At 41.3% G+C, this 23,732-nt stretch overlaps 1 protein-coding gene across 2 annotated transcripts in view; it reads left to right on the top strand.

The window, feature by feature from the left end:
- Nucleotides 1–7,657: 7,657 nt before the first annotated feature.
- The window catches only part of ssbp4 (single stranded DNA binding protein 4), a 110,568-nt gene continuing 94,493 nt past the window's right edge, over nucleotides 7,658–23,732 (top strand). For both annotated transcript variants that reach the window (XM_037770807.1, XM_037770808.1), the window contains exons 1-2: nucleotides 7,658–8,702; nucleotides 21,008–21,080. In XM_037770807.1, coding sequence (XP_037626735.1) covers nucleotides 8,647–8,702; nucleotides 21,008–21,080 — 129 coding nt within the window. In that variant the 5' untranslated portion in view covers nucleotides 7,658–8,646. The remainder of the gene's footprint in view (nucleotides 8,703–21,007; nucleotides 21,081–23,732) is intronic.

Below are 23,732 nucleotides of genomic sequence, written 5' to 3'. Positions count from 1 at the left end.
CCAAACCACAATCTTTTCCTAAACTAAGTAGTTTTCTTGCATAAACCTAATCAAGTTGTTTCCTGTGAGGACGGAAGTTAATTTTGAAAAGACTGTATGCATGTAACAAGCAGACGCTGACACGTGTTGCTGGACATTCATAGGAAAACTGAACGAAAAAGGAGGAATAACTTTTTCGTAAGATATCATATGAACCGTTGTATGAGGATACGTCGACCATAGCCACATCATCAACTCGTGTAATCCCTCCTGTAATGTTTTGTTTTTTTACTTCGATTCAAGAATGGCGCTTACACTGACAGGTGTATTCTCCAGAATTTTGTGTCATATTCTTTATTTTGCAGAAGTTTGTTGTAGCATTTGTCACATTGTGATAATTTGGTCATGTCTTGACCATGTCTTCTGTCGCCAAAGCTCTAAATCGGTGGTCGGTGGTCTCACCGTGTGATCTAGGGTCATCGTTTTGGAGTGACAACCAAAGATTTTAACATGTTTCTCTTCAACGTCTTCCCTTTTTGAAATGATGAATACAGACTACCACCACCTGCTGGTGTGGAGAGTTATTTCCTCTCACGCAGGCGCAGAACGTACGTGCTAACTGGCCGTTGACTGTAATCTTGGCTTGTTCAAATGCAACTTGTCGGCCAAGATAAAGGCGACGTGAGGCGATGCAACACGTTGTCTTGGTGTGGCAGCAAAGTTAAGAAGACAACCAACTGTCTTTCTCTTATTTCAAATGTCGACATAGTCGATCACACAGCTGTTGTCATTAACCTGTATTTATGTTGAGTTTCTCAGGAAACATGGCAACCATAAAATAACAGCTGGGCTGTCTATCCCACTGGTGGCGGTTATACGCAGTTTCATTGTTTGCCAAAATCAAGACCACAAAGACAAAGTAGATTTGACTGTTTTTATATTGTTCAGGTGTTTCATCGTGGGCAGAAACCCTAATGTGTGTTATGGCGTATGATAAGCCTTCAAAAATCTGCACTTCCTTGATTATATTTCATCGTCTCACTGGTACTTGACAACATGACCCCACCAACACAGCCCCTTGCGTTTAATGCAGTGGTGTTTTCAATCTAAACGGCTGGTTAAGGCCACATTTCTTGGGTTCAAGGTTCGACTGATGTTAAGGTGGCTTTAGCAGCTGCTAAATCGGGCGCATATACAAGAAGAAAGGGAAAATGTAACACAGACTCCTTTTATACATTAAGGCTTTTGTGTTGTCAACTGCAATATGTGGAATAGTGTTTTTAAAGTTTGCAATGACTTTGAACATTTTTACGAGGCAACCCAGAAAGAAAGATGTAGGAGATGGATTTTATTATTATTGCTTTCATGTGTGGCTGCAACCTGTATCTGCAGAGGAGGCGCACAAAAGCAACGAGTGCCAAAGCTTTCTTTCTTTCTTTCTTTCTTTCTTTGTCTCTAATTATGGCAGCGCTGAAGAGCACAGTCTCTCTTCATCACAGCAGAGGCCCGCAGTAGCCGCTGGGTGTCAGATGGATGAAGCGAAGCGAGGGGGGGGGGGGGTCGAGGGGGTTGGGAGGGTGTTTGGGAATGGCACAGACGAACTTGGTGACCAAGTGGAATGACGCAAATCAAAACAGACAAACAGACAGGAAGGCAGGCGGACAGACATAACAGCTGGTAGGTAGGCACGCAGACAGACAGACAGACAGATATAATAACAGACAGACAGGTTCATATTTGGGATAACAGAGTGCTCCAAGTTATGTAAGCAGGGGCTTACAGCTTCGAAAATGTTTCAGCAGCAGTAGATGTTTATCAAGGCTGTGTTGTGCAGATGGATTTTCTGTTTGCTGCCGTATAAAATTTCCTACACGCTCAGTGTTTTCTGTGGTCTTTGCTGAGATATGTAGTTTTTGCAATTAAAAGGTAAACACCTTAAGCTGAGCATTACTCAAACCTAGCAACAAAACAAAACCTGATTGTTTGTGGAGGACGCTGGTTTCAATTCAGTGAACGAATGACAGCCAATAATATGTTTCACATTAACTGAACAATCTATTGAGGGATGTCTCGTTGCAGTTTCCTGTGTAAATTTCACACTTAAAGTGGCGGTAGGCAGTATATTTTTGGCATCATTGGGCAAAAATTCCATATTAACCTTTTCAGCATATTGTAATTCAAGTATTCTGAGAAAACTAGACTTCTGCACCTCCTTATGGCTCTGTTTTCAGGCTTTAGAAAATGTAGTCCGTAACGGAAGACTTTGGCCAATCACAGGTCATTTCAGAGAGAGAGCGTTCCTATTGGCTGTGCTCCGACTGGTGGGCGGTGCTTGGTATTTCCTCAACAGATCTCAACATGGCTGCCGGGTCACAAACTTTCTCATTTTACAGCTCAACAGTACACTACAAGATGTTTCTGAGGCGAGAAAAAGGCATTACAGTAACAGAATATTGATTAATATTTGATCAGCGCAGCCTAGTTTGACCGTTTGATCGGAGTTTCACGAGTGATTGACAGCTGGCTCAGAGACGGCAGGCTCCAGCTCAGCTCTGATTGGTTGTTTTCCTCCGGTCTGTGAAATCTTGCAAATGCCATTAGGAGCACCGCAGGAAACAGAGGAACATGATTCTTTTCAGATTACCTGTCTCGTGCACTACTGTCAGGATACAGTGACCGTTTTATAAAAATAACTTTTTTTGAATCATATTTGCTCCAATTTTGCCTACTGCAGCTTTAACATGTGAGACAGGATTAGCATCAATGATTTTACCAGATGACCCCCTATTGTCTCACACTCTCTGTTACATGCAAACACATGAACTTCCTCCAACCTGTTGACCTAATCAGTGACGCAAAGAGAGTAAGGAGGTAATTGATATCCAGTTGTCCATATAATGCATTTAAAAGTGCCATTTCTCTTCTGTTAGTCAAGATGTCGAGGAGGAGGAGGAGGAGAAGGAGAAGAAAGATGGAATGAGACTGAAGAAGAAGAGAAGAGGCGGATCAAGGGGCCACTGCGAGTTAAGTCTGACTCATAGGGATTGTAGGGCGGAGGTTTCATTGCTGTCTTGTGTTTGGTTGTTTTGGGGTTGTGTGTGTTTCTCTTTTTACTGGCCCTGGAGAAGCTCGTCCACCACACACACACACACACACACAAATGTAACCTACACACACACATGCAGGCTCTGGGGACGCCTCCTGAGGCAGGTGCCGAGAAATGGGCTGAGAAAGGCATCCATTCGCTCGGCGCTGAATTATTCAACCTGTGATTAATTATAATTTGGCCTCACAAAGGCAGGGGCTGGGGGAATTCCTCTGTTGGTCTGGACTGCAACTTATTGTGTTTTTTCCTTCCCGTGCAGGCCGCCGTCGGGGCGGAGCAGAGACCTATAGAGGGGTACTGGATGCCTGCACGTCTAACACGGACCCTTCGCTGCTGGAGCTGTTGCATAACATGAAAGTCTTTAATGGGGAAGGACTGCTCTCTGCAGACTGCAACTGAGCAACAAGAGTTTAACACACATTTCAGGGTAAAGAAATGTGGCCAGAGATGGCTTAGCGGTTCTTGGCTTTGCGAAGACTACATTGCTTGCTTGAGTGAAAGAAAGGCCACCCAAAAGAGAAAGAGGCAGGGAGAGAAACAGGAAAAAACAGCACTAGCTTACCTCCAGGTTCCTCCCAAAATGTTTATGGATTGCCAAAATAAGGACATATATCATTATTTTCTATTTCTCACATTAATTCATTTGTTACCCTGACCCAGTGTCAAGAATACCAGTGAAAGTTCTTCTGCAAGGTGTGGTCCCTTGAAATTGTATTACAGTTATTAAGTATCATCACTATTACGTCAAAACATGTATTACTTTATCAGATGGGTTAATAGTTTTTTACATTTTACCTCAAACATGTGGCATGAAGCCAGTCTAAAAAAGTATCATCTAACAAAGTATACTGTTAGTCGTCCTGATTGAGCATCTTAATTTTGATACTTCTCTTAGTACATTTCCATGTACACTGTGTACACTATGTACTTATTTCCGTGGTACAGGATAGTGTTGTCTCAAATCGAACACTGCTGTTATGTACCTCTGGAAATGACAATCACAACATTCAACCGCTTCGTCGTCTTCTTCTTTTTAATGGCAACTTGCAACCGGACGGAGAATTATCACCAACATTTGATTGGTGAACATTCGCAAAAATATCTGCCGGCTTATATTTTCATAGTGTGGTGTTCAGCGGAGCAACCGCCACCGCTGCAGCTTCCTCGACCGCCATTTTCACAAGTTTGGTGGTCCCTCCCCTTCCGCTACGTAGCCAAGATGGCGACCATTGAGGGTGAGAAGTGTCCAGCGTTCCACACTCGAGTTAGCATGCTCGTATGTGCTGCTCCGTGGTCTGCTCCCGGATTTCAAAACGGACCAACATGGCGATTCGTTTGGAAACTTTCTCTTATATTATGAAAATAGCTCACAGAAATGTGTTTCTGCAAACATTTGAGGCGAGAAATAAAGAATGCAGTCGCTGAATCTGTCTTAATTTTAGATGGACAACTGTTGGTTCAAAAGTTTTTCGGGATTTTCCAGAGGCGGCGAGTCACCGTTCACAATGTTTTTTGGGATTGAGTGCTTCCATTCTTAAAATAATTATGCACACAGTCTTGTACTTTTGCCTTTTTATCTGTTTTCCATTTTGATTTATTTTTTGCTCCGAATCAAATGTTTTATGGTCACAGTTCATCTTGTATCTTGTTGGCTTGGTTCCATGCTTAAAACTGTTTGTATAAGGATTTTCTGAAATGTCAATGGAGTGACTGAAGAATATTCACTTCTGGAACCAGAGCCGTGCAAAAAGAAGTGGGCAGTCACTGTTGAGCTCTATGAAAGATGCTATTTAGTTGCATTATGGGAAATGTAGGATCCAGGGTTTTTGGAGCTTGACCCATACTAAGGACTAAATTAAGAATATCTCAGCCAATACTGCTTCAATTTTCCTCATTCTATTTTTTATTTCTTTTTTAAATCTGTCTCTTGTGAGCTCCTCAACTTTATAGAAGTGCAATACAAAATTGTTGGAGCACCCCTTTAAGTACAAATACAAAACACCAAATAATTAATTGCACCAGAATTAACCATCTTAACCCCCTTGCATTCTACAGATCTGGTTCCTGCATTGTGTCTTTTTCCTGCAGCCAGCACAGTATCATTGATCTCTGTGAACAGTAAACTAGCCTGATAAGGGAGCATGATATAGGATATTAAAAGTTAAAGATCACAAGCACGTCCTGCCTTTAGGCCTGGTTGACAAATACCATAAACTCCCTTTTAAGGATCTAGTAGCTAATCATAGATGCTATTACACTGAGCTTGTCACATTCGGTGATATGGAACAACCAGTGTGCCACCTCCCTACAGCTGCTTTGTAATTGGAGTCGGAGGTGTAAGAGTGCCAGTGAAAGTGGGTTGCCCTCGGGGTCATTGGGGTGTCAGAGTTGGAATGAATAATAATAACCAATCCCTTTTTAGCTAACAATCAGCTAAAGATCTCATCAGGACTGTGGCCCTGTACGGGACGTGAAACGTACAGTAGAAGCAGCTCTTACTATGAGGCGATCGCTCTCTATGCAGAGCAGTGAGAATGACTTGGCACTGGAGACTGCTGCTTAAGCCTCCCTTGTGTTAACCAAGAACGCCCTTGGTTAACTCATCGCTTCTGGATCCACGTCTAAAACTGCTCATTTTTTGATTTTTTAATCATTTGAATAACAAAAGATCATGTCCTCTGCTGCTCAGAAAGCAGAGTCAGGAAAGTAAAGCTCAGAGCTGTCTGTGTGGTTGCTTGTTCTCTGACCAGACTACAACAATGATTATCTCTCAGTTGGAGTCAAATAATTGTGAATAAAAAGGGTCATAGACTGTGACCTCAGTCAGGGATTATCATCAGGCAAACACCCACCGATTTAAATGAAAATCAATAAGGGTTTCAGAGAACCACCTTATTTAAGGCCCAATCCTCATACCAGTTTGACCGAACTACACCAGTGATGCATATTGTGAACATTTCTCAAGCTGTTTCTTTTACTTTAAGCATGGGTCAAGAGTTTGTGAAAACATTTTTCCTGTGTCATTACCCGAGCCATTGACTTGGTAATAATCTTGGAACCTGACTATCCTAAAGTATTCACTACTCCTTCAAACTAAATATTGTTAAAACATCATCTGAGTATTTCCTGTGGCCATAGGCTACTATATACTATAGGGCTGGACTGAATGTCTTTTTTTACATTCAAAGCTTCTATTGTGGTTTTCAAATGTTTTTTTTAATATATTATGACCTCGAATCGTCAAACAAAATTTCAAAAATCAATTTGAATAAAGTGAATATGTCTTTTTTTTATTAAATCCATCCATCCATCCATCTTCAACTGCTTATCCGGGGTCAGGTCGCGGGGGCATAAGCTCCAGCAGGGGACCCCAAACTTCCCTTTCCCGGGCCACATTAACCAGCTCTGACTGGGGGATCCCGAGGCGTTTTTGACCAACCCGTCCACCTCGACCTTCTCCCTACACGGCGTTTGTCGCTCTTTATACTTCTCGGTTCAAAATTATGTGGATTACATACAAATTGATTTTGTGCTGACCATCACAAAAAAATAAAAAAAATAAAAATAAAATCGTGTCTATGTACAAAAATAAATACATTCAACTTTGTGACTATTTCACAAACTCGTCAGTGCGTGCCTCCCTTTGTGTGTGCCTCGGCAAGCGGGAGAGAAAAATGTTTTTTTAACCGCAGTGAAAATGTTGTTTTTGAAAGGCTAAATGGCAACAAGTCTATCTTTTTTCAATAAATTTTGACTTTTGGACATTACAACACTCTGGAGTTTGTAAATGTAAACGCCAACAAATATGGATTGAAGCAGAATATTTCGTTAGATAAAAACATGTTGTGAATTTTGGAAATGATTACATCTATCTTTTTACAATAAATTTGAACTTTTAGACTTTACAACACTCAAATGTTTGGAACACACGAGTTGGAAACAATCCTACGCAACCACCACTGGAATCTCTTTCTACAAACAGTATAATACTCCCTTTGTGTGCGCTGTGGCAAGCGGGAGAGCAAATCTAATTTTACTAATAACAGAATACTAATTATATCAGTGTAGCCTAATAGTTACTTTATCTGTGCAGAAATATCGGTTTAAAGAGTTTCGCAGCATATGAATGTTGATTTAGAATTTGAATGGCAAGGTCATGAACTATTCGGTACAACCCTACTATACTAAAAAATATATAATTTGTCTGTTGACATAACAGTTTTCTTGAGCTCATAAGGTGCAGTAATTATTGTGATCATGACAAAACAATAGCCTACTTGTTACATCAAGATCACATCACAATACGGGACATAAAGGTGTTTGCAAACATGTTACAAATGAGAGTAGTGTCCTCATTTGCGTGAGTCAAAGAGTATGTTCCAATCCACGTACTTCCTGAAGTAGACTTCAATGTAGTGCACTGTTTGCACTCTGTACTTACTTGAGTAGTGCGTGTATTTCAGTGGGGTAGGGTCATCTCAAATCGAATACTCTGCGGCGCACTGACTGGAAATGACGATCGCAACATTTCACTGCGGCTCGCTACCTGCTAAAATATCTTCTTCTTCATCCTTTGTGTTACATTGCTGCCTCCTTCATGTTTTTCCCGTCCACGACCCGCCAAAATGTCTGCCTGCTTTGTTGAAGAAAAAAATTAAAGCAGAGTGGAAATTACGTTTCCAACGTTGTCGCTTTCGCCTACGATGTGTCCTCCTGTTGGCTGAAAATGCACCGGTATGTTTACGTATTGTATTGTTTTATTCTGTTATCTACATATGTTTGAATAGTGGTTGTGGTCCCGCCCCTCTCCGCTACATAGCCAAGATGGTGACAATTGAGTGTGAAAAGTGTCCAGCGTTCCACACTCAACGATTTGACCGTTTTGAGTACAACATCCGGGTACTTTGAGTGCACTGCATTTTGTCATACTTCCCAGTGTGAACGCACTTATGCACTGAAAATAGTTAGTGTAAGTACGAAAGGACGCGGATTGGAACACACTCAAAGTCCCAAAATCAAATTGGAGTCGAAGTCCTGGAATGTCTTTTTAAGGGGGGAAAAAAAACATACGGATTATTGCCAGCCTCCCCAAAAAGAGCTGGCTGTAGTCTTTAAGAGCAGGGCCCTGTACCCGGCATGCCTTTCCCCATCTTCCCCCCTTCTCTCCTCATGTTTCTGAGGTCAGTAAACAAGAAGTGTGTGTTTCCCTTTAAGGAGCCCCCACCGTTTGCACAGCGGAGGGAGGAGAGGCAGGCCTGCGGAACAGCGGCTGAGGAAGGGAAAAAAAAAAAAAAAATCCAACAGAGGACGGTTTCAAGTCCCCCCAATAGAAACTGTGCCTGATTTGTGGCCAATGTTGGAGATGTAAAAAAAAAAAAAAGAAAAAAAAAAAAAGAGAAAGAGAGGGAGGGAGAGGAGAGAGAAGGAGGAGGGAGGAGGGAGGAGGAGGAGAAGGGGGGGAGGAAAAACACTAAAGGGGTAGCTATGGAGATGGAGCGTTTTCCTGGCTGCTTTCTTTGACAGGTGTTGAGTGGGGCAAAAGTCTTAAAACAGAATCCAGCATGTACGCCAAAGGTAAAGGAGCTGTCGTCCCTTCCGATAGCCAAGCGAGAGAAAAGTAAGTGAATTACGCGCAATATGTTCGACTTTACCTGCTTATCATGCGGGCGAGGTGGGGAGGGGGGGCAGAGGAGAGGAGGGGAGTCCAACTTTCTAAAGTAGCTACTGTAATTTAACAGGAGTGTACTGTAGTAAAGTTTACCCCTCCCATCCGACCACCTTAGAGGTGCGTCTCTTCAACTTTTTTTTTTTTTTAAATGTTACCTCTTGTTTTGCACTTTCGTGGAATATTTACTAATATTGCAACAATGTATCTTTACCAAGCGCGCGCACTCTTCTTCCTCTGTAACATACTGCAACATTCTGGAATGCAACATTTTGGAATGCAACAATGTATCTAATGTTCTCACTCAGCACGCTTTGCTTCTGCAGCAAGTTTGCGCGTTTACATTTAATTCTTGGGTAAAACGTGTTTCTGTTGGGTGCTCCGTCTCCATGCGCGTAAAGGCTGCTCGCATAGGGTCGTCTTCTTCTTGTAAACTTTAGGAGACGTGAAGCTGCTGGTTGAATTATTTTGTGTTTTTAGCTTGGCTGAGGTTATTTATTCGCTGTGTGTGTGTGTGTTTTTTTTTGTTGTGTGCGTAAAGCCGGGCGCAATCCAACCTGCATGGCGATGAAGGGAAAAGTTTTGTCCCATTCAGCAGCACAGACAGACAGCGGTGCGAAACTTTTTTAGCATCCGCGCTCACACGAAGGAGAGTCATGCTGCCACGAGCATCAAGCTCTTTTAATATTACAGAAGCAGACTTATATTACCAAGACCAAGTAGATGAATGTAGTATCGCATGTAATTCTTCATGGTTATTGTGTCTGGAAATATTGCGTAAAATCACCTTTGTGTGTGTGTAATTCCATCATGTTTTTTTTTTTTTTGCAAGATTTTGTGTTAAATGTTCTTTATTTTCACATAAAAGCACATTTGCCAGTGCATGCATTTTTGTATAAAAGATTACAAAAAACTTTGTCACTGTCCCTTGTAGACTGCACTGCTCCTCATGCATGCTCTTTATTCCGACACTGCCTACAATATTTCTGTATGGGGCCATTCAAAGATTTGGACTCTTCTTTGCATCCCAGCAGCACTTTAGAATCGGTGTAGTCTTCTATCACCATTAGCTATTTTTAAGCACTAAACAGTCTGAGGTTAGAGGAGTGGAGCAGGGATCCCTGCTGAGATGCAATTGTAATCTAAAAACACTGTCAGGTCCTGAGAGGCTGCAGCACCTCATGCATCTGTAATAGAAACAAAATTTCTTTAGAGACCTTCTTGTATTTTTTTTGATGCATTGCTGTGTCACATCCAATTGATTAAGCTTTCTAGAGATGTGGCTCGCTTATGTGCTTAGTGTAAGCTTCCTCGAATACGACTTTGTACACTTCTGGTGCCACGAGCGTTTAATTTCACTCTGAATCCACATCAGATTATTGGAAAATTGAGCAGCTCCGTGTGTGTGTTTGTGTCTGTGTCGAGTGAATCCTAAATGAAAACAGTCCCATGTGGTTTTACGAACAGCAGGCGGAGTGACCTTTGAACCAGCATATGATGCTTTAATATTGCATATGAACCATCAGCAGACGTTGCTGCTTCTCCACCTGTTTGTGTGCCTTCAGCTTATTTACAATATACATTGAAAGCAACGCGTGCTTTAAATGTTTTTTAGTTGCACTTGCTTGTTCAGGGAGTGTGGATTATGTTCCATGTGTTATTGGGAGTGAAATCAGTGCAGAGGCAGCATGTATTTCAGATGATAGTGTAGGAGGAGGATTAATAATTTAACTCAGAAGAAATACAAGTCTTCTGGGAGCTGGGAATGATGAATGCGTCTGTTTTAAGGCTGCTTGTGGATAACAAAACTCCTGAATTTGTTTATTTTAGTGTGTTTTCTTTGCATTCATTTCATAGATCAGAAACTCCACTGTAAATATCCTATTCTTTAAATCCATATTAGTCTTTAAAGTGTGCGCATGCCCGCCACATGTCACAGGCCTTCTAGGTATTGTCCAGACATAATGGACGACGCTTGCCCTCTCCCCTCACCTGTCTTGTCACCCTAACCTGCCCCGCAGGGCCAACACATGTTCCCTTGTAAATGTGGAGCTCACAACAGCTGCCTCAATGCATCACTGAATTAGCTCATATTCATATTTACATATTCATACGGCTCTTTACATATTCAGATACTAAAAAGAGGGCGCCCCGGATGGACTCGCTCATATGACAGCAGAGTATCGCAGCTCTTGCTTAGAGGGTTGATTATCAAGTCATATACTTACCTAATTAAAATAAACTGTAAATTGATAATATGGTATCTCTCTCTCTCTTGGAATCAGTTTTTGGCAGCTGGTATGTTAAAAATACGAAACTCTAATTAAATATATAAGGCGTTATTCTCTCTATGTTCCACAGAATATGTTTTATTCCAGTAATGTGTGAACGTTTAAGATTATTTTTCTTTTGATTTACATTAAATCGCACCACATTGCAGTTAGATTAGATGCATAAAAGTTGTTAAAGGAAAAGCAGAGACTGATGGAGAGGATGTAATTAGTCCAGAGCAGTGTTGTGTAGTTGAAAGGGTGTGTGCAGGGCGTGTGAGTTTTTAAACCAAGTTGCAGAGGGGGAAGATTGTGTAGTTAGTTAATGCATTGACCTTTGATAAAATGTTTCATACACATACGGTATTTCAAACAGACTTTATTACACCGTTTGGTTTCGTTATAGCAATCTGGTGTCATTAAGAGTGACGGCCAGCTGCTGACGCTTTTCAGGGATATTGGGGATTAACCTGGAAGTATTTGGAACAGCCAAAAGAAAGCGTATCTTCATAATCACTTATACACCTCTGTCTCTTTTAACTCCCAAGAAAGCAGCAGTGATAAAGACCTGTAAGTCACTGCGTGTGCTGCAATGTTGTCAGTGTTGCTCCGGTGTTTTTATTATAGCTCATGGTGTTACTATCCTCCCATGTTGCCACTGGGGTTGTCAGATTTGGTAGAGTTTCTGCATGTAATCTGGTGTGTACAGATGTGCAGACCGATTCTCCTCTTTAGAACAGCACGTCCTCCTGTGTTTATAGTACTAAACGCTCCAGTTATCAGCCACCTGAATAGTATACAAAATAGTTTATGGAAAATGTTCCAATATACAAGCTCAAGCGTGCATTTAAGTGTTTGCGACACTGCACAAAGCTGTGTGTGTGTGTGTTTTTATATCCTTAAAAGCCTTGAAACCAAGGCTCGAATCCAACCTGTTCAGAAATGCAACATAAAACAAACAGTCACATGTACATTTCACACTTGTGTGGATTCCTCCACACAACCAAGGCCTCGCCATTCAAGTGATGCCTGGTTTCACTGTTTGGAGATCACAGGGAGCACGCAGGAGGTGGGGAGTGAAGCGTTTTTCCTTGCACATCTTTGAGAAACATTATTGTGATCAGACATTTTGTAAAAAGAAAATATAATAATAATAATAATAATAATAATAATAATAATAATAAAGGTAGAGGAAGAACCGGTGACCTTGCAAGCAAAGAAATTAATTACTTCACACTATTTTTTTTCCCAGCGTTTTATTTAATTTAATTTGAACAGGGGTACAGCAGCTTCAATATTAATGTCACCTTATTATTTAGTAAGTGGAACCTCTTTGAAATATGCACTGATGAATCCGGCTTCCTAATTAAAGGTGCCATTCACAAAAAAAAAATATTTAATAGCTTGATCAAACATCTCATTTTTTAAAAGCACGTTCTTAGTTTCTAAAAGAATCCTGCTCCCTGCGTTTGTTTTCTAATCCTCTGTGTTTGTTTACAGACATTTTTGTGCAAGTTCAAGTGTTGCTGGATTTGTTTGGGAGAAAGAACTTCAAGAACTTAATCAGTTTGTTTTGAACACGAGGTTCTTTACATCCTCCACTCCTCCTCTGGCTCCTCCCACGTATTTACATGCAGTTTAATAGGGATCTTCAGGTCTGAATGCATGGTTTTGATTCTACACAGATGGCTCTGCCATCTGCATTTTACCCTTTTGAAAGAAGCATAAAGAGCCACGCACCAACATAGGCAGAAACATTGCTCTAAAAGTAAAGAAACCCTTGATTTACCCTCGGCACCCTTTGGCTGACTGCTTTCATTCAGATATGTCAACAGTCAATTAATGCTGCCTTTCGTCAGCTGCTTTGGGTGCATCCGCGCAAATTTGTCAGTTTTCTCACTTGAAATAAAGGAGACAGTATAAATATTGAGGCTACGTGCCTGAAGTTGATAATCAGTTTGGCAACAGAGCACACAGAAGAGAAGTGTGTGTCTTTTATCAATCAGCATACAGAGAAAAGACTTCATGTGATTCTAAAGATGAACATAGAAAACAAATGATTGGATTATTGTTGTTAAAGTTGGATCATGTTATCTTCCTCATTAACTGCTGTTTGAGGAGGCTCTGGTGATAACTGAGGCTGTCAATCGATTAAAATAGTTAATCACAATTAATCACAAATTAATTGCACATTTATCTGCTCAAAATGTACCTTAAAGGGAGATTTATCAAGTATTTAATACTCTTATCAACATGATAGTGGGCAAATATGCTGCTTTATGCAAATGTTGTTTATATTTATTATTAGAAATCAATTAACAACACAAAACAATGACAAATATTGTCCAGAAACCCTCACAGGTACTGCATTTAGCATACAAAAAATATGCTCAAATCATAACATGGCAAACTGCAGCCCAACAGGCAACAACAGCTATCAGTGTGTCAGTGTGCTGACTTGACTATGACTTGCCACAAACTGCATGTGATTGTCATAAAGTGGGCATGTCTGTAAAGGGGAGACTTGTGGGTACCCATAGAACCCATTTTCATTCACATATCTTGAGGTCAGAGGTCAAGGGACCCCTTTCAAAATGGCCATGCCAGTTTTTCCTCACCAAAATTTAGCTTAAGTTTGGAGCGTTATTTAGCCTCCTTTGCGACAAACTAGTATGACATGGTTGGTACCAATGGATTCTTTAGGTTATCTAGTTTCATATGATGCCAGTATCTTCACTCTAGCTTTAAAACTATAACCTAAAGATAGTAAGTTGCGTAAATGCATTAAAGAAATTAGTGGCGTTAAAACAAATTTGCGTTATTATAATTTTGACAGCCCTAGTTATAACAAAACTATGTGTCAATATAATCTCTTATCACAAATCATTATAAATATCTCTCCTCTGCCTCTTTCACTGAAAACTGAAAAAGAACAAGTCATCAGTCAGTTAAACTCTGAGGTTAGAGCACATTTACAGGTGAGTCTGTCGATAGGTAAACGTCAGAGTCGAGCTCGCTGCTGGTAGAAAGTGAGAGGACTAGGATGTTTGTGTATGTGTATGCTTGTGTGTGTGTGTGTGTGTGACAGAGTGTGGATTAACCCATGGCTAAAGCCATGCGTGTTTACACGCGTATTGACACTGATTTGTTTTGACAAAGGAACTGCCATAACAAAGCTAAGCAAATATAAACAGTGTGTGCACTGGGAATAAGCTTTAGTGAAACAGCTTCACAGTATCACAGGTGTCTCAAACAGGCATCCAGTCTCTCATTCACCTTCAAGATACATCCACACCTGTTCACCACTACAGCGTCTGATCTATACTGCTTTTATAGGATGTTCATAAATATTTAATATTAAGGAAATCATATTTTGTGTTTTTTATCCAGTTACGCTTTTTGTTGCATTCAGTGCACCACTGAATACATAAATGATGCACGCTATACATGTTGGTTCTTTTGTTCAAAATTATATACGGAAGCAGATGCAGTAACGAGCCCTGCTGAACCCTCCTCCATCACTTCCTCCCTTCATACCTTACCTCACCCTGCCCCTGCTCTCGCTGCTGAATTATTGAAACGACGACATGAAAGTTAATTTGCTAACTGTCTGTGCTTTAGCTGGCTAAACTCAGCCGAGATGCCCTTGTCTCTGGAGGCGAGCGAAGGAAAGGGAAGGCTGGATGGGGCAGCCCGGGGCTAAATGTCAGGTGTGTTTCCTGGGGACGAGGCAGTGGGAGAGATCTCCTTGATGTGTGGACACGGAGCAAAGCAGTAGGTTAGAGCCAGGGAGGGAGAGAGGATCAGAAATGGTGGAGTAGATTCCCACCGAGTTGGTGGAAAAACGTTTGCAAATGATCGGGAGAAACAGACAACAGATGCACTGCTTGGCTTTGCGTCTCTTTTAATGTAAAGTCACACAGCAGCTTTAAACCACCAGCCTCGACATTTAGTCAGCAGTCAAAGCACAGGTCAAATATTCTTCCTCCCACTCAGACAGATCTCCTTCTTCTCATCATGTAATCTCTGTCAATTATCGTTGAATTCCATCTGTGGACGACTTCAGCGGAGGCTGAGAGAGAGTGAAATGTGCTGAAGAGGAAACGCGAGATGGACTGCGTGGTTGTGGTTTGTCTTGTGAGCATCTCATCTTTTATTCCTGAGTGACATGTGTAACTAGTGCAGGGTTCACAGGGAAGGAATTCAGGTTTACAGTATCCACAGAGGGAAGAGTTGAGGCCCTGACCTTCAGTTTCCCTCTGACACAGCTCTCCTGTACAGTACAACACCCCCCCCCACCCGCCACCCCCCCATGTCTCCTTTATCTACCTGGCCTTCCTCAGGCTTTGCTCTATCAGCTCGCGAAAAAAGTCTCCTCCTCAGCCGAGTTACACTTACTGCTTTTGACAGAGTAACAAAAGGTGTCCCCTGAAGCCTGGATTGAATGAGTGTTTTTAAATAATGCATTGCAGCCGGGGCAGGTGCCCATCACTAGGGCATAGAGCCCCTCAGATCACACCGGGCTCTGCCATGAAAATTTCATTGCATTGCCGCATTGCTCCTGGGAATCTCTGTTCGATCCTGTACAGTGCGGACGGGGTATATAGGAGCTGAGGCCTGCCGCTGGATATTTCACGCTGCAAAGAGGGCCTCAGTTTTCAATTTTACACCAACAGACTCCTCACTTTACCTAGTACCTGGGAAACGTAAACATCCCCTGAACTGCTCACACTGCTTTGTTTCTTTTGCCCACCCCGTCACTTGCTTACTGGGCGTATACGCCAAAAAAGTTTCCAGCGAGATTTCCTCATGGTTCTGCGTTTTTGGGGCCCATACTGGAGAGCAGTGGTTCCCAACCTGTGGTCCGGGAACCTCTTAGGGGGCGCCAAAGATCACGCGGATGCGTCAGGATTTGTCTGTAAATGAGCTTTTATTGTCAGACATTGTGTACATATATACACATATTGTACACAGCACACAGTAAAATTTAGTTTCTGCATTTAACCAGCTACAGGGAGCAATTTTGGGGTCTGGTTACTCCCTCAAGGGCACCTCGGCAGGAGGTCCAGTTACCAGTCCATAGTCCGTACTTGGTCCGTGCAGGGACTTGGGTGGCCGGTTCCAAAGCCAAGTCCCTACGGACTGATCTACTGTCGCCCCCACTGATGTATAAAAAGTATTTCTTTCTATGTTTTATTTACAGTTATTATTTTCCCTAAAACCCAATATATCAATCAAAGATTGAGTTTTATCTATTAACAGTCCAGTGTGTAGGATCTGGCGGTATCTAGCGGTTAGGTGAGGAGATTGCAACCAACTGAAGCCTCTCCCGTGTGCTAAGCATGTTGGAGAGCTACGGTGACCGATGCGAAAACACAAATGTCCCTCTCTAGGGCCAGTTGGAGCAGAGGCAGTGCGTAGAGAGTGTGTGTAGGTGGGAAGTGAGTCGTGAAGCGAGAGGGAAGGAGAGCGGCAACAGGAGCGGGTGACGTTATTGACTCTGGCCCAAGTAGGAAAAGTTAACAGAGTTTGGTTTGTCTGTTCTGGGGTACTGTAGAAACATGGTGTTGTCAACATGACGAACTCCGTGGAGAGGACCCGCTCCCTATGTAGATACAAACGGCTCATTCTAAGGGAACGAAAACACAACAATTCTTATTATCAGGTGATTATACACTAAAGAAAACATACTTATTAATATTATAATCAATCTCTGCCCATAGATAACCCTAATTGTCACACACTGGTCCATTAAGGAAACTAGTTGTGATTATAAATAGGGTTAGGGCATCTAATGATTTATATAGCAACTTATATTATGAAAAAGTTCAAACTATTTCATCATAATGTTATTTGCTGGATTGATATAAATGTATATGTAAATCAGGACATTGCATTCACTTTTTTGTCCAAGCAGAAAATAGTTTTTCACATTTTCAGACAACACGTAATTAAACGTGATCGACATGCTCCTTAACACAACACTGATCAGTTTCACTTAATGATAGCAGGGCGGTCACTCCATTTGAGATCGATATTAAACATTTACAACAAGCAGTTTGCTCCTACTTGTGACTTCTCACAATCCTTTTCTGCTCATGCAACCTGTGATCAAACCTTTTAGTAGTGACGCCTCTTTAAAAAAACACTGACCACCCCTCCGTCACCGACAAACACACATCCACACTCTAATGAAAAACTCTGTCCAGCTATAAATCCACAGCGTGTTTACACTACCTATCTGAAATGGGTGTTGATACAGTTGTATCTGATGTAAGACTGAGAAATAGAAGAGGCGATAACATCTAATGTCTAATGCTAGTTGAAACTGGTTCGGACCTGCCGTAGCAGATCATTTTCTTTCAGCAGATTGTTGTCGAGACATTGCAGTGAAATTCGGTGATATCTTTGAGGGAGATAAAGAATCAGGTTGCTCAACTCTGGTCTGGCTCATTATTGATTCATTCAGTATCATCCAGCATCAACCCAAACATCATAACTCTGTGTCTGCTCTGGCCTTGATGCATGTGATCAGCATAAAAACAGTAGGCCACCGTGCACAAAAGCACAGCAGCTCACCTCTGCTCTGTGTCAGACCTGGAGACAACTGCATACAGATGATTGCAGGTTGTCCAGACTTCTGCATTGTAGTAAAAAGTATTGAGGCAAATGTTGCTTTTGTCCTGATGTGGTCCCAGTGAGAGGTCCATGTGTGTTTTTTTCTGCAGCTTCATGTGTAGTCCATTGAGGACTGGGCATTATACTGAATATCTGAGATGTTCCAGATGATTTTGTTGCAGTTACAGAAGATTAAGAAGACCTCATTGTTGTTATTAAGTTGTTCTTCAGTTGAGGTTTGAGTCTGGCCCAGCTGCTGCTGTAGTCTTGATCCCTTCTTGTCTCTCAGGGATGAGCATTAACAAGGCAAAGACAGTGACGAGTAACAGGGATGAGTCAGCTGTTGAGAGAGAAAGAGAGCAACAAAAAAAAAATCACAGTCTTTCTGCTTCTTCGGGGAAAAACGGACCTTAGTTCCCATCTGTATATTGAGGTATATAGACTAGTTCAACATTTGGGAAATACATTTATTTGCTTTCTTGCTGAGAGTTAGATGAGACGTACAATTTTCAGCTACAGCCAGGAGACTGTTAGCTTAGCTTAGCTTAGCATAAAGACTGGAAACAGGGAGAAACGGCTTGCCTGGCCAAAGAGTATAAAAGCAAAGAGATGATATCCTGGTGTTTTTTTTTTTACAACAGCCGCTGCCGCCATTTTTGGACTGAAAACGGCTATTATATTTATAATACTTTATTGTTCAACACAGGCCATTTTGGTAGAATATAACAATAGAATACAAATAATTTTACTTTTGTACAGCACTTTGTAGGTGGATGTTTTACTGGCGTCCGGTAGTCGCTTTCAGTCCAAAATGGTGGAAGCGTAGCTTTGCTGTTGGGCGCTGACGTTGCAATGACACGAACAATTGACTTTCACTTCTTGGTAATATACGTTCTTTGGCCTGGCTCTGCCTGAAGATAACAAAACAAGCACCTCTTAAGCTCAACAATTAACACGCTTGTTTAACTCATCAAAAAACCAACACATTGTGTTTTTATGAGGGCTTATGTCAGGGATTCTCAGCTTGCTTTGCCCGGGGGGCCACTTTTGCAGAATGACAGGAGGCCAGGGGCCAGTTAATAAACTAACATTAATCATATTTATATTATTATATATTCAGATAAAATTAATAAACATTATAAAAGGCCACAATTCATCCCTTTCTAAGGTTTGATGACATTCTGGGCTCAGCCCAGATTTGTGTCAGGGCGTCCTCCCCTGGCACTTTTTTGTGATAAACAAGCTCTATTATTCTATTTTGGTGCTTTTTTTAATGCACCCTGGCACCTTATTTATATTAAAAGTACAAATAAATCCAATCAATTTATTTTCATTGTGAATAAAAAATGGTTGACGGGCCACCCGGCACCCCGTAAGTTGAGCATCACTGGTTTATGTGTTGGACTATTTCTTAGCCGGGAGCAGTGACTTCATGGAGTCTTGTCATCTTGTTGCCAGGCAACCAGACTTTTACTTGCTATGTGGAAACATTAGATTTACTCTTTGTATCAACACATCACACAGGAAATGCAGAGTCAAAATTGGCACAACTTGTCATATAATTGTCGGCCAATTTAATAGACATCATTAGTGTTCTTAGTTATAGATGAGTATTTTTGTTCACGACTAAAAGGTTCAACTTGCTAATAGAGTACAGTAGAGCAGTGTATTGGCAAGAATCTGTCGATACAATACATATCATGATACAGGGCTTAAGATTCAGTATAATCAAATTTTAGGAAAACTGTCATAGTATAAAGGACACACCACCATATGCATAAAATCTGATTAAAAATACTTTACTTTTTTATGCAGTCAGAACAGTGGGATCTGCATTTGTATTTATCACAGTCCCTCTAACATCCAACATCATAGCACTACTTTGAGAGGACACATACATGAGAGGGCACATCTCTTTGCAAATGAAATAAAGAATTGATTGAGTTAATCTTTGCATGTAAACTATTAATTAAAAACTGACAGTGTTTTTTGAGAATCAGTACAGTATGACAAAACATAATATTGCGATATTCAGTATTTTCAATATTATCTTACACCCCTACAATACAGTTGGCATGTTTTTCCTTTCAACAACAGTTTCCCCCATTACTATGAGTTGCCCCAAAACTGCATCTGCTTATCATAAAGTGGGCATGTCTGTAGAGGGGAGACTCGTGGGTACCCATAGAACCCATTTTCATTCACATATCTTGAGGTCAGAGGTCAAGGGACCCCTTTGAAAATGGCCATGACAGTTTTTTCCTCACCAAAATTTAGCATAAGTTTGTAGCGTTATTCAGCCTCTTTCACAACAAGCTAGTATGACATGGTTGGTACCAATGGATTCCTTGGGTTTTTCTAGTTTCATATGATACCAGAGTCTTTTCTCTAGTTTTAAAACTGAGCCCGCTACAACCCAAAAATGCGTTAATGCGTTAAAGAAATTAGTGGCGTTAAAACAAATTGCTTGATTAAGACATGTTTTTCCTAGTAACACTAAATTAAAGGCTTGTTTGTAGAACGAAACCCACTGAGAGTCAACACCAAGTTCTTCCGCCCTTTGCTACTTGTAGCAGTGATGTTGTTGTTGTATTAGTAGTTTTAACTAATAGCCCTATATTTCAACTGTATTTGGGTTTGATGTACTAAACCAGAGCTAAATTGTGAGTATCTTAACTCTTGTCAGTATGCGAGATTTAACTCCAACAGGATGCTCATGTTGCTCTGTGTCTGCCGGTTATCCGTAAAACAACTTGATAAGCCAATAATATTTGATGACTATGTTTCTTTGAGTTTGTTTAGGAATCTTTCATCACCAGAAAGTAATTACTGTTATAAATATCTGATGCATAGACGGGCATCAACATGTGCGTGACACCTAAAAATAACATGCAGCGTGGTGGTAACATCTGAGAGTCCAACTTCAGCCACGTCTGAGGATATTTTTCGTCTCCTCCGTCCGTCCATGTTTCTCTCGGCGTTTGCGCTGTCTTGTTTTCAGCCTCTGTGCCTGCAACAGCCGAGTTCCTAAAACCACAGGGATGTGGCTGAGTGCCACGGAGGCTCTTTAGCTCAGAGCTGCAGAGCTTTACATCACACATTTACAACCCCTCCACTGTCTATATGATCTTCGTACTGTGAAATCTTGTTTATCCAAGCTCCATCTAAGATGACACAGTGATGATTTTCTGCCAATTGTGCACATTTGTTGGACTTAACGTTGATGGGCTGCTCGGAATGAAAGATGTGTGACACATTTAAAGATGAAGAAAGAGCATGAAGTTGTTTTTTATTAAAATAATCTTTCAAATAAGGGCTGTTTTTTCAGACACTGACTTCTTTCTCTTGCTGTCTTTTTCTGTTTTCCAGGTTAGCTTTATATGTGTACGAGTATTTGCTGCATGTCGGCGCACAGAAATCAGCACAGACCTTCCTGTCAGAGGTAAGACGTTCTTTCAGTTTCCTGTTTCTAAAGCGTGAGTGTGGTTCCCCCTCTATTGTATGACCAGGAATGGAATTCACATTATAAGGTGTTCTGGGTTCAAGCAGCTGTTGAGCAATATTACTAAAAGCCGAGCTCTGGACGCTGAAAAATGTGACTTTCTTTTTCACCGCTGCTGAACAACAGCAATGTTCTTTTGAGTGTTTATTAATTCGGGACAATGTAAACATGGCACCGGTCGGGCTACATAATATGATTACCCGCCCTTCATTATTAGCTCTAATTTGTAATCATAAACATTGTTTAATTAGAGCAGTTTGACATATTGTGAGCATGTGTTGTTGCTCGCTTTCTGCCATGACATTTAAGAAGCGAAGCCTGTCCCTGCTATGTTAAATCAAGTGTAATTTTAATATTTGAAACCAGTCCAAACATGGCCATGTGTCCCAGGTCTGCTGGACTTATTAGTCTCTTATTAGGCCCCTGAACTGTTGAAGAGGTAAGGTCTCTAATGTGTTGCATCCTCTTCCTTAATGGACATCCTTCCTGCTAATGGTCCCGTGTCCAGGCCCTCTCCTGTACAACACCTCTCCTGCCCGCTGGCTTTATTCAGCTCCTCTTAATAATACACTCAGAGGGCTTTAATGGCAAGCAAAGGCAGGTCTGTGTCATTCAACTTTAATACTGACAGCGTTTATCTGTCGTTTCATCAGGTGAGCTCAGTGTAGAGTCACATAGAGATACTGTTGCACCTGCATAAACTCTCTCATGCATGCTGCACACCCAGAAGTGAGAGTCTAGTGAGCAACAAGCGGTTCAACTGATCATTTGTATCTAAAAACGCGTGGAAAACGCCAGCCGTGCCGCTTTTTTTTGTCTTTCTAATGTGCTTAGGAGGTTGTGCTCCTGTCACGCCTGTCGTTACTAAGCAACTAAAACCTGCGTGCTGCGATGACAATAATGATGAAGTTGCGGAAATTTAGCAGGAAGCCTCACTAAACTAAACTCAGTCAAAACAAAGATAAATGGTAAATCCCTCACAGTAGCTGTACACTCTCATTTCTCTGTGTCAAGTTGACTGACCTTTCAACCTGTGCCGTAGGCTAAGAGCAAGTAAAATAGTCCGCGGGACAGATCGTAAAGCTCTGGTTCGTCCTGCACTAAAATGATTAACTTCTCCATATATTTACCATAGACAGATATTTACTGAAGAAAGAAAAGATATCTGCCGGCTGTGATTGGTTGTTCTTCGTCACATGACATGCGATATCGCTGCAGCATTTCAAAAGTTGAACTATTTTTAGGGCCCGAGCACCGACAACGTCGCCTTTTTGAGGCCTTTGCCATGCTCAAAAAGTTGTTAAACTTGGCACACTTATCAGACACGATGGAAAATCTTATATTTTAAGAGGTCTCGGGCTTGGGTGTTAACTGGTCTTACTGCACTAACAGCAGGTGCATGTCAACAAAGCAGGGAGAAGCTCTGATTACACTCTATATCTTTACATAGCTAATAGTTATTTGATATTATATTAATGCTCTTGATATTGTATAGAGCACCATTGCTCAACATTTTGGGAAATACACTTATTTGTTTTGATGCCGAGAGATAAATTAGAAGATTTATAGGCTACCACTCTCATGTCTTCACAGTAAATATGAAGCTACAGCTGGCAGCCATTTTTAACTTAGCATAAAGACTGTAAACAGGGGAAAACAACTAGGCTGTGTTAATTGCTCACTATTAACACATTATATGTTGTTTCTTTAATTCATATAAAAACTGATGTATAAAAACAAGAAGCTATGGTTTTATTGGGTTGATGTCCTGGACTATTTTTTGGTCGGGCACAGCAACTTCCTGGAGTTTTGTCTTCACAGTGAAGTCGCCAGGTATCCAGTGCCGACCCTGTTTCCAGTCCCTATGCTAAGCTTAGCTAACCGGCTATCTGGCTGTAGCTTCATGTTTACAGGACAGACATGAGAGTATTATCAATTTTGTCATCTGACTCTCAGCAAGGAAGCGAATAACCGTGTTTCCTAAAATGTCAAACTATTTATTTATTTAATGGGCAGCACCTTTAGAGTTGATGTTGTAGGAGCTTCTGTGAGGTTTGCTTATAACTGCTTTCTTACTTGGCCTCGGCAACAAAACAAGCTGTAAAAGAAAATACTATCAATATGATCATTTTAATTCTTAAAAAAAGTTATACCTCTTCCAGTTGTATTGAAAAGGTTTTTGAAAAATTTGAGAAAATACTGAAAAAGAACAGATCCCAAACTCACTCTATCCGGGACGTGGATGTATCAATCAGACAGAAATTGGTTGCCTTCGCTCATAGTGTTCAGGCGGGCAGGGCTGCTGGAGGCCGGCCCAGCTGCCAACCACCAAGAGCGGACGTCTAAAATATGAAGCAAAGATGGGGGGGATCAGCTCAGGGAGCTCAAGCGGTCGGCCTGCGGAGAGCCTCGTTCATTTCAAAGCCCTCGTGGGTGAATCTTGTTATTGGTGAGCTGCTGGAAAGAGGTGAAGTTCTGGGTCGCAGGCAACCGGAGGCGCGCACATTTAAACGGCCTCAAACAGGAATTAAAACAACGTCTACACAGACAGGGATTAAAACAACATACAACGCAGACACACACAAACAATCC

Source organism: Sebastes umbrosus, chromosome 5, assembly GCF_015220745.1.
Source record: "Sebastes umbrosus isolate fSebUmb1 chromosome 5, fSebUmb1.pri, whole genome shotgun sequence".
NCBI classification, from domain to species: Eukaryota; Metazoa; Chordata; class Actinopteri; order Perciformes; family Sebastidae; genus Sebastes; species Sebastes umbrosus.
The sequence above is the reverse complement of the archived record's forward strand: the minus strand, read 5'-3'. Positions and strand labels throughout refer to the sequence as shown.